Genomic DNA, 12,243 nt, shown 5'->3' with positions numbered 1-12,243 from the left:
ATCATACTACTTAGACTGCTATATAATTAAAATGTTAGAAATTGTGTAGTTTCGGAACTTTCCATTTGCTGTTTTTAGACTAGTAACTGAAACTGCAAGAAGCAGAACCATGGATAAGGATAAATGTCTGTTTTGCTGTTAATTCTTGAAAATTGATATAGGCTCTAGGTTTTCTGTAAACACAAAATATATCACATTGCTTGTTTCTGAAATTTGAAAGTAATTGTATGCAGTGAGGCACTGCTATTTTTCTGACTCTAAATAATTATTCCTTATCTTGTCTAAAAGTACATTGGGATTTTTTTTAAAACATGAACTTAATTTTTTGTGCCGTAAGATAAATTAGATACATATACCCATCAAAATTTAATTTGGACTATTGCAGTGTATATTTTATAAATCTATACATGAATAATCAAGAATTTATAAAGATAGTGTCCTACCTAGTATTCTAGGACTTTAAATCATACACAGGGCACAAAATGTTCCAAACATAGAAGAAATAATATGTTTACTAGGCTCCACTCATAAAATAAGTCTTAGTGTTTACTCAAATTAGGCTATGTAATTCTGGGAATTACAGAAATATGATCAGCAAGGATGGATCTCAGTGAAAAATCCAGATAATTGTATGCTGTATAATCTCATTCACAAAGTTAAAACAGTTGAGATAGTCAAGTGTGGAAAAACAGAATGGTAGAATACTTTTTATCTGCACAGTAATATAGAAGGCGTTTCTGAGTTCTGACAGTATTCTGTTTATTAATCTACATCCTAACAAGGTACATTGACTTGAATCACATTTTTCAAGTTGTATATTTATTATGTATCTTTCTGTATTTTGCACTTCTATAAAAGACTTACCAAAATGTGTTTAGCTACAAAGGGGTATATGTAGCCTTTTTGTGTAGGAGAGGAAGACTTGACTCTTTATACATGCTTGCTTGTGTTAAGCAAACTCTTTAGAGCATGTAAGAAACTGACATGCTTGATTTCTAGGGATGTTGCAACACAGAATGATAGGGAGACTTCTGAGATCTGTCTACATCTGGCAACAAATGTTGGTGACTACATCCCCACGCTTTCTGTACATGAACACCTGTACATGGTGCATGGCCACCACTGATTTTGTTCTTAACATAAGAATCACCACCTAACATAAATAATCAATCTTAGAAAAGTTTTGCATGAATTAAATGAATACAGTTAACTCTATCCATGGTTTCTAGAAATTTGAGGTTAATGTATATCCCTGTAAAATTTGCAAACGTACCCCAGGGAGATCTAACCAACAGTGTGAGGACCCCATTAGGACAAGGGTCAGCTTGGCTCAGAGGAAGATATATGCGTATGTGTGTGTGTGCGCGTGTGTGCGTACACGTTAATTAATTAATTAAGTAATTAATTAATTAATGTGGGTACATAGATGCTTTTCTTGGTGTTTAGTACCTGGTGTGGTTAGGTTCTTACTAGAAGGAGCCTGTGAACAACTCTGTATGCTTACTGTAGCTCTGTCTCCAAACAGCTCTCACTTTTAGCACAAAAATTGGTTCATGTAGGAATAACTGAATGGCAGAGTCCCTCTCTCTGCTTCTGAAAAGAACAGTCATTAGCAAGATGAGCCGTGATGTAATACAAGCTTCAGCAGTCCGTGCTCCAAGCTTCCTGTGAGAGCACTTTGGAAATAACCTGCTTTCGTTGCTATAGTGTTTGCTTTTTAATTAAGCATATTTATTTAAGTAATTCAAAGTTGGCAAATAATCAGAATAAGGGAAAATGACTTCTGACGTATAGACCTTCCTCTGTCTTTAGCATTCTGTAGTTTTGTTCCCTGGCACATGTGTTTTGTTCGTTCCAGATCTTCTTCTGTCAAGGCTTTCCCTTGCCAAGAGCTTTTTAAAGCATAGTACCTCTTCTATCTGATCATATAGTTTTAGGTTTTTTTAAAGAACTCTTTAACGGTGTAAGCAATAGAACGTAATCCAGATGTGTAAACTGCTCCCTGTCTGTGCTGCTTCTGTTACTCAGGTTTGTCTGTTCTTTCCTAAGATCCCCCTATAAATAATTGTTATCATTTTGTGGTTTATATTTTTATTTGTTTCTTGTATGTGGGGCTGGTGTATATGTGATATACAGAGTGCACACATGCCCCCTGTGGAGGTCAGGAGACAGCCTTGTGGACTTTGTGGAGTTATTTCTCTCCTTTTGACTCTTGGATCTTTTTGTTTGTTTGTTTGTTTTGTTTTTGATTCAAAGGATTGAATTCAGGCCATCAATCATCATTATGCTTATAAAGCAAGCACTTTACTAGCTAGGCCACTTTGCTAGGCCTATCTCTCCCTCCCCCCCATTTAACTTTTCTTATTATATTTATTTATTTATTTATGTGGGAATGTAGGGTAGGTGTGTGTGTTGTTGTTTGCTAAGAACCAAATTTACAGTCATGGATAAACAGTATACCACAGATGTAAATCTACACCCTGTTTATTTATATACATGATCAGAAAAAGTTTGGAAATTTCAAAATGACCTTGTGTGCCTTCCAGTTTATCGGCTCAGGAGTTTCCCATGGCCCAGTAGCACTCTCTGCAATTGACAATGGTGTTTTACTCTTTTCCTTTCTGTGTGTTTCTGTCATAGGTGGAAGAGCTATTGATGGCCATGGAGAAGGTGAAGCAGGAACTAGAGTCCATGAAAGCTAAGCTGTCCTCCACTCAGCAGTCTCTGGCTGAGAAGGAGACGCATCTAACCAACCTCCGGGCAGAGAGAAGGAAACACTTGGAGGAAGTTCTGGAGATGAAGTAAGTCTCACACCTTGGTTTGTTGGCTCCACTTAGTTGAGATAAGTGTACTCACGTCTTCTGTCTTTGTGTATTATCCTAGCACGTGTAGCCAAATTACCGTGCAATGCCAGCTTGTTTCTCCTACTTCCTAGAACAAATTTTTTCAAGCATGGCACAAATCCTACTCAAACCAAATTAATTTTTTTTTTTACCTCTTTTGTACTTAATTTTACAGTGTGCTAATGTGTGTATTTTGGAATTACTCCTTGAAAAGTTTATAATCATCTTTGGAAGTCAAGTCTTACTGGACCTGACTTCTCTTGTCTTAGACACATTAAAAAAGTACTTACTTACTTGCTGGGCAGTGGTGGTGCATACCTTTACTCCCAGCACTTGGGAAGCAGAGGCAGGTGGATTTCTGAGTTTGAGGCCAGCCTGGTCCACAGAGTGAGTTCCAGGACAGCCAGGGCTACACAGAGAAACCCTGTCTCAAAAAACAAACAAACAAAAAAAAGTACTTAATCTAGGACTGGCAAAGTGGCGTAGCACATAGAACTACTCTGCAGAGTCTGATGACCTATGTCCCCAGAACCCATGTACGTGTGAAAGGAGAGGACCAGTTTCACAATGTTGTCTCTACTTTTTACACATGCACTTTAGCACACACAAACACAGAATATGTAATATTTTTATTTAAGAAAAAATTTAAGCATAGCAGTAATATGTAGTGAATTTCCATATTCTTACCTATTGATTTGCTAATTAATATTTTGCCCCACCAGACACTTAATTTTTACAAAATTGTCACTTTCAGCCAAGCATTGCTATGTTCTTTTTCTTCTTGCTTCCTATCGTGATGTTCCTGAGATTGAAATCTGTATCTGCTATTACATATAAGTAGGTCTTTTGTGACCTTTTGTTAAAAACAAGTATGTCTCCATGTCTCTTGAAGTTCCAGTAGTAGTACTGTTTCATTTACAATTAACAACCATCACCTGCATCTAAAACACTCTCCTGCTCCGCTGAACCCAAGTTTCTGGTGGGCTACCTTAGTCCTTAGTCCATGTAAAGTTGTCTGTATTTGTGCCATCTTCTCTGTTGTCTGAGAAATGTTCTTTGTTCCTCGTAACATGGGCTTCTTACCTCTGTTATCTTACTCGCTCGTCCATCCTCTCTAATATTCCTGTGCTTTCTCTCATGACCATTCCTGGCCTGTCACCTTCTTTTCTTCAATACACAGTCTCTCTAGTTAAAATAATAATATTTCCACCACCTAGGCTTTAATTTCTCAGTGCCTCTTTTGTGTTGCTTGAACTGTAGCTCCATTGTGAGTACCTGGGTAGTGCAGTTGCTAAGGATCTTGCCAGCTTCTTGGGAATGTAACACTGGGTGAGTTTTGTTTTGTATCTTCTGAACACAGTTGATCCATTTTCTTATCAGAGCTTTCCCACTCAGTTCAGATGGCAACTTCCAGAAAAACAGATTTGTTTGCTACTGGAATTTCCTTTTATTATTGATACTGCATGAAACAATGTTTTTAAAAAGTGCTGGAATTTAAAGGTAATTGTGTGGGTTTGTTTTGTAGTAACACAGTACCAGAGTTTACTATAAAATTCCTTGCCACCCTATTCTAAGAAAATAAATACCATAATTAGCAAAACTTATCAATAAGATTTTGATTCATGTATGATTAACAGAGTATAGAGGATAGAAATTTTTAAAAACTTGAAATAAAACACTAACCCCCTGCTGTTTAGGGACGACTTGTCTCTCGTACTTTCTTAGTCATCTGTGCTGTATAACTATGACATCATGATATTTCTTTTAAAGATTTACTTATGTTTTTATTCTATGAGTGTTTGCTTACACATGCAGTACAAGTCCACCTTGAGTGTATGAAGGCCAGAGAGGGCATTTTGTAACTCAGGTTACATATGGCTACTGAGAATCAAACCTTGGTCCCCTCAAAGTGCAGCCAGTACTCTTAACCACTGAACCAGACTTTATGGTGATTTAACTCAGATATTTCACAAGTTTTGTCATATACATTCTGCCACCTTAAAAGCTTTAAAAGTTTTCAGGCTTTAAGTTACACTTAAATTTCCCCTTCTATCTCTGTCTTCATATTGTGTAAGGTGCTTGTCTATCACTCTCCTTCTAAGAAACATCTGGTTGTCATATGCCTAACCTCTATCCAGATTGTTTATAGGAAAAATGGTACCAGACCTCTTTCCTCATGGTCCTGTAGGTCAGCTGGTATGTTTCTCCCAATGGCGCAAAACACCAGTTAGTGTTCTTTTCATCTGCAGTATAATGTGAAACACCTAAGCATTTTTAATGTGTTTTTTTCTTAAGTTTAACACAACAATACTGTGATTTAGCAATCCTCTATTAAAAACTGTGTATTTAGTCTAAGTAGAATTATATGTAAATGACATGCTAAGGATTCTGATTCTAGTAAATTTTCAGTTCATTTTCCCTACCTAACCAAGGTATATTGTCAGGGTTCTCTAGAGGAATAGAACTGTTAATAGGGTATTTATTAGAGCGGCTTACAGGCTGTTGTTCTGCTCGTCCAACAGCGCTTGTTTCACAGCAGAGAGTCCAAGAATTCTGTAGTGTTGAATTCCCAAGGCTGTATGCCTCAGCCGACTGCAGTATACATTGGAACCCCAAAGAATTAGGTTTTAATACCACTGAAGGATGCCTCAGCAACAAAATAAAGACTTGCCAGTGAGGGGAGTGAGGGCAGCCGAAAGGCAAAGCTTCCTTTTACATCGGCTGCCACCGGAAGCTGTGGCCCAGATTCACAGTGGTCTTCCTACTTTCTGCCTCAGATGGTTTAAATAATAGGGTTGGGGTGGGGTATCTTCCAACCTAAAAAGATCCAGACTTAAGGTGTGCTCAGCTACTTGGGATTAGTGGACGGCAGGTGTAGTCAGGTTGGCCAAGATTAGCCGTCACATAGTCAGTCTTCATTCTGTTTTGGACTCCTATTCTCCATATGCTGGGTCAGTTCTAATCATCCTGGCTGTGGTGTCTCCTGTTTCTAAGGATTTGCTCAGGATGTACTTTGTGGTTATTAATTTATGTGAGGCTGATGGTGTGTGTCTATACTCAGTGACTCAGAAGAGCATACCCAGCAGTAAGAGAACCTGGACCTTGTACACTCACCAGCTCTGTGGCTTCACACCTTATCCAGCCTCTTTACCCAGCAACATTTTCATTTTAAAAATGATGATCATTCATAAGAAATGATCAGTGGATTGCTTACATAGTATTGAGAACAGCATCTTGTACAGTAAGTAGTTAATAGTAAACCTTTTTTTAGTTTTTCCTGGTGATGATTCATAGGAAAATGGGATTCTTTAAGTCCATTAAATTAAATTATTAACAATTAAGCAAACAAAAAAGTTCTGTCCGCGTAACTAGAGAGCATGAAGTGTCAAAGAAATGGAGGGGGTTGCCATGAGAAATGGCATGCAGACCTGACCATGCTTGCGTATCGCTCTGTACCCAGAATGAGAAATCATCTTTCACCACAAGGCAACATGACCCATTTATACATAAAATTCTTCAGTAACACACTACAGTTGTCCAGTTTTCTGGAGCAATCCTGGCCTCATCAAACCAAGAAAAATGACTGACTAGCTCTTTTCCGTCTCTAACAGATGTAGTTAGTACTTTGGAGCATCTGTTACAGATAAGTGGCAGCCATGAGTCTGTGGAGATGTTAAACTGTGCTCTTGGGGGGCTGCCAGTGCTCCGTTAGGAACATTTGAGCTGGGTAACCAACTTAAGGAGAAGGAACATCCCACAGTGCTCTTCTTTCCCTTTGTATGCTGAAGTTTTGTTAACTATGATTTTTTTTTATTACCCTTTAATGTTAGACTCTTTCCTTCAAGAAAGAAAAAAGATTGAAAGGAAACTGGACAAAGTAGAAAGTAAGAAAGATAATGACTATAGTAATTTTAATTTTAAGTCAAATTTGAATGAAGATTCAGATAAACTGATTCAGTCTCTCCTCTGAATTTAGGTAGCAGTCCCTTCTCCTTAGTAGTCAAACAAAGCTTAGAAAACACTTTCATTCCTTTTAAACAAGATTTTGTTTTTAATTTTTATTTTTCTTGTGATATGAGTATGTTTCACATGTAGACAGGTGCATGAAGAGGCCAGAGTCTCAAATTCTTTGAATCTGGAGTTAGAGATGTTTGTATGCTCCCTCGTGGGGGTGCTGGGAACCAAACTCAGATCCTCTGGAAGAGCAGCAAATACTTTTAACTGCTACACTCTCCAGCCCTTTCTCATTCTTGATAGATATGTTTATCAGGCTATTAATTTAATAGTTCTAAGAATTGATTTGTTCAGGAAAGGGAACAAAAACAGATCTCTGTAGTTACTTGGGAATCTAGAGCTGTGTGTCCTCCATCAGTCAGCTGGTTTGCCATCTCTATCCTGGGCTACTGTTTCTTTCTCCTTGCTGATTCAACCTTTGAGTCTGTTTAATGGCCATTTTCTTTTTCCTCAACCTTCTACAGCCTCACCTAGGTAAGTTCCTTTAACTTACCATTTAGATTTATAACATAAATTTTTAAAGCTAGTTGTAAGACATTCTCAGACTGGTATGATCTGGTTTTAATTAAATAAGTCACCGCATATTAAGTAATAGCTTAATTAACGATTAGGACTGTATGAATGCTCTCAGCCCACAGGTAAATAGTACAAAGATAGAGCGTCACTGCCATCACATCTAAGACTCGGGCTTCCCTCTACCTTAGTGTTGTTACATGGCAGCACTTAAAGTACACTGTGCATTTGTGAGTTTATTTTCCACAGTGAGCATTTAATACCAGTGTGCTTTCCACCCAAGTACCTATACCACCTTAAACCAAGTGACAGGCAATATTAAACTCTTTGGAACAGTGGCTTTCTTTTTTCTTTTTTCTTTTTTTCTTTTTTTAATTCTTATATAGAATAGAGTTTATTTGGGGGCTTTGAGGAGTAGAGGCAGAGAGAGGGAACAGAGAAGTCGGGGTGGGGTTTCGGGGGAAGAGGCCAGACTAGAACACATGGGGGTAGGGCAGAAAGGGGTCAGAGAGAGAAGAGAGTCAGAGAGTGAACAGTGGCTTTCAAATCATAGGTAATACTTGTTTCCAGGCCTGTGTCATTGCTGCATGAATTGCACCCAAAATTTCAACTGCTAGTACTTTAAAATCAGAACTTTAATAATATGCCTCTACTATCAAGGGAGCCAAGCAAAAATAGCCTAAGCAACAGGTTTAAAAGTAAGAAACAAGTCACTTTGGGGACATTGAAAAGAGAAAAAATGAGGTTAACACCAAAATTTTACTCAAGTTTTCAAAAAAAGTAAAATTCGAAAAGCAGTCTAGAATATAGAGGAAACAACCTTGGTAGAAGAAAATGATTTTTACGGGGCCAGTCTTTAAAATTGAGGTGTTTCATTCAGCCTGCTTATTATTCAACATCTGAAACATAAATATCAGAATTATGTCCTGTTTTTCCTCATCATCAGCTTTACCTAGAAAAGCTAAACGTTGTTCTTGGAATTTTGTTTTCCTTCTTTGCCAACAGTTAGAGATCCAAGAAAAAGAAGAAGGGGTTTACTAAAATTAAAGTTTCTGAAGTCCAACAAAGACTATTAAAAGTGTACACACACCCAATTATATTTAGTTATTTAGTTCTGAAGATTAGGTCTGGAGCCTCCTGTATGAAGCAGACATTCTACCACTCCCAACTCTTAACATTTTTCCTTTTCTTTTCAAGTGGGGTCTTCCTGAGCTCCGCAGGCTGGCCATAAATTCTCTCTGTAGCCCAGGTGGGACTTGAACTAAATCCTGCTGCCTTAATCTTGTGAGAAGCTGGGAATTACAGATTTGTGCCACTAGGCCTGGATTAGAAATCATTCTTGATTATATGTATAATATATTCTCTTCAAGGAGAAAGTATCATTTCAGCACTTGGGAGACAGAGACTGGTGGATCAGAAGTTCAAGGTTATCCTATCCACACATCAGCTTAAGGCCAGCCTAAGTCTGGACATGTGAAACTCAGTCTCAAAAAACAAAGCAAAAATCCTTTACAGCTATAATTACAATGTGTAATAAATGTTATATTTAGTTTTTTATTTCAACTACTTGTGCTGCCATCTGGGAAGGGCTTCATGTGCATCACTCAGTTATTTCTGTACCTGTCAGTCAGCTTCCTGACACTACCTAGCAGAGGCAGCCAGGCCTCAGCCTTAGCATGAGTCAGCAGCAGGGACCAGGGCCAACAGGAATGCCAGGAGAAATTCTCACTTGTGCCTCTCTCAGGGAAATGAAGATCAGCTAAGACTAGAGACCAATTGTTGCACAAATAGCTCTATACGGAAGCTTAACTCAGCCTCTGTCATTGTCCCTCAAGTCCTATTTATACCCTCCAAGCATCACATGTCCTCCATGTGTCATGCCTCAGCACGTGCATCTATCTCAGCTGACATCACTGCCAATCAGCCTGGGTCTGCCCCGCAAAGCAGCAACAAACTGCCGCACACCACCAGAGGTGCTTTTCTCTCCATGGAATCCTGACAAAAATGCAGCTCAACTATGCAGCATAAGGCAGACATGCAATACATGTGTGTCCTTCGCAAAGAATCATTCATCACATGTCCTTTCACATGCTTGCCGTAGCAGAACATCCTCTCTCCTGTCATCTTAGGCCAATCATTCCTTTACCAGTCTGCCTTACTCTTTCACCTGTGTTCACTTTAATGAAACATTTCTTCATGTTTGCCCCAGCAAAAACCATCCAACCAACAGTCCAAAGAACCCTTAAGTTTCCACTTCAGTGGGAGTTTGCCTTCTGGGTTCTGACATGAATGAAAGTCCTGATGGGACTCAAGCCCAGGATATACCTAAGACACGTTGTCTATAGACAGTCACCAAGAAGTCCCATCACACACATGTGGAAGAGATACCCATCCAATCTGATGAACAGTTCTCAGTATAGAAAAGAAGCATCAACAGTTCTGCGAATTAAGGATGTTACTGCAACGTATGACAAAGAGAACTGGACAGAAATCTGAGGAGTAAAGACCTTTAAATGTCAAATAGAAAAATGAACCAAGAGCCTCAGCAACACATTAGATCAAAGGAAAGGGAAAATAACCATGCTTGACCATAAGTCTTTGAATTATTAGTATCAGACAGAAAGAACATATGAGAAGTAAAGCAAGAAGAAAATAAACAGAAAGAAAGGACATAGCTCTCACTAGTAAGTAACCCTGACTGTAAATACTCTTAGTTCTTTACTAAAAACACACACTTGCCGGGCGGTGGTGGCACACGTCTTTAATCCCAGCACTTGGGAGGCAGAGGCAGTCGGATTACTGAGTTCAAGGCCAGCCTGGTCTACAGAGTGAGTTCCAGGACATCCAGAGCTATACAGAGAATCCCTGTCTCGAAAAACCAAAAGAAAAAAGAAAAAAAAAAAAGAAAAAAAAAGAAAACACGCTTGTTTAGTGAATAGTGTGAACCAACAAAATACTGCCTGTCAGAAACTCACTTCATCCATGAAGATATAAACAGAGTGGATTATCAAAATAAGTGGAATCCACGAACTAGCAAGGGCAGATATGTAAAGAGGACTGCATATTGATCATGGGGACAGTTTGTAAGTTTATGCCCCTAGTTGTTGTTGAAGTACCAATTTTATAAGAACCAGTCCCACACATAAATGAGATTTAGCCCCACTGTAACAGTAGGTCACTTTAATACCAAGAGCTACTCTTTGCAGAGCTAGAAAAAAAATTCCTAAAATTCATATGATTATGCCAAAAAAAACCCATAAATACCTAAAAAAAACCTAATCATAAAGCAGCACTGCAGGCATAATAATACTGTAGCCATTGTAAAACAATGAACATACTATTGCCACAAAAACAGATGTGATGCAATGGAATGTGATTGGATTCAAATCAGAGTATGGACCCCACCCTCAGTGGAAGTATTAAAAATAAAATATTGGAAGCCGGACATAATGGCACATGCCTTTAATCCCAGCACTTAGGAGGCAGAGACAAGGCCTCTGAGTTCAAGGCCAGCCTGGTCTACATGGTGAGATACTGTTTAAAACAAAACACATTACAATATAATCACTTTTCTCTAAAGGTCTGGCACCTGGTGGGGTTCACTACACTCCAGTGGAAGGCCACAAATTCAAGAGTATAAGAGCAGTGCCAACTATGCTTTATCATTTTTGGAGTGTGTGTGTGTGTTTGTGTTTGTTTTAAACAAAAAAGGACATAAAGTGGGGTTGATAGGTAAGGCAGGTGGATATGGCAGGAGGGATGAATATGATCTAAACATTGTACAGAATTCTCAAATAGCAAATTTTTTTTATTTAATTTTTTTACAGTCCAGTCATTACCCACCTCCTGGTCCACCCTCCCACAGTTCCTCATCCCATTCCTCTTCCCCCCTGTCTCCAAGAGGATGTCCCCATCCGACACATCCCACCCCCACCAGGCCTCCCTATTCCCTGGAGCCTCAAATCTCCGGAGGGTTAGGCTCATCCTCTCCCACTGAGGCCAGTCCCAGCAGTTCTCTGCTGTATATATGTCTGGGGACCTCAGACCAGCTGGTGTATGCTTGCTTGGCCAGTGGCTCAGTGTCTGAGAGATTTCAAGGGTCCAAGTTAGTTGAGACTGCTGGTCTTCTTATAGGGTCACCCTCCTCCTCAGCTTCTTCCAGTCTTTCCCTAATTCAACCACAGGGTTCCCTGGCTTCAGTCCATTGGTTAGGTGTAAGTATCTGCATCTGTCTCAGTCAGCTGCTTGTTGAGCCTCTCAGATGATAGGCATGCTAAGCTCCTGTCTGTAAGCATACTATAGCTTCAGTAAGTGTCAGGCCTTGGAGCTTCCCTTCGAGATAGATCCCAAGTTGGGCCAAAAACTGGACCACCTTTCCCTCAGTCTCTTTTCCATTTTTGTCTCTGTAGTTAGTTCTTTTAGACAGGAATAATTCTGAGTCAGAGTTCTTGACTGTGGAATGGCAACCTAATCCCTTCACTTGATGCCCTGTCTTTGTACTGGAGGTGGACTCTATGAGTTCCCTCTCCCCACTGTTGAGCATTTCATCTAAGGAGAGTCCTGAGAGTCTCTTAACTCTCAGGTCTCTGGTACTTTCTAGAGGGTTCCCCCACCTCCCAACCTCTGAGGTTGCATATTTTCATTCTTTCTGCTGCCCCTCAGGGCTTCTCTTCTATCCTGCCCCTCCCCACCATACTTAATGATGTTCTCCTTTTCCCCTTCCCTCTCCCTTCTCCCACCCAGGTCTCTCCCTCTCTCTCTTTCCCATGATTACTTTCTTCTCCCTTCCAAGTGGGATCGAAGCAACCTCACTTGGGCCCTTCTATTAACCTTTAGTTCTGGGGATTGTATCCTGAGTATTTTGTATTTTGTT

At 39.4% G+C, this 12,243-nt stretch overlaps 1 protein-coding gene across 13 annotated transcripts in view; it reads left to right on the top strand.

The window, feature by feature from the left end:
* Erc1 (ELKS/RAB6-interacting/CAST family member 1) overlaps nucleotides 1-12,243 on the top strand; it is a 301,008-nt gene that overhangs the window by 166,921 nt on the left and 121,844 nt on the right. For all 13 annotated transcript variants that reach the window (XM_031383184.1, XM_031383186.1, XM_031383181.1 and 10 more), the window contains one exon: nucleotides 2,641-2,801. In XM_031383184.1, coding sequence (XP_031239044.1) covers nucleotides 2,641-2,801 — 161 coding nt within the window. The remainder of the gene's footprint in view (nucleotides 1-2,640; nucleotides 2,802-12,243) is intronic.

This window comes from Mastomys coucha, unplaced genomic scaffold (genome assembly GCF_008632895.1).
Source record: "Mastomys coucha isolate ucsf_1 unplaced genomic scaffold, UCSF_Mcou_1 pScaffold20, whole genome shotgun sequence".
Classification (NCBI taxonomy): domain Eukaryota; kingdom Metazoa; phylum Chordata; class Mammalia; order Rodentia; family Muridae; genus Mastomys; species Mastomys coucha.
This window is presented reverse-complemented; position numbering and strand designations above follow the sequence as displayed.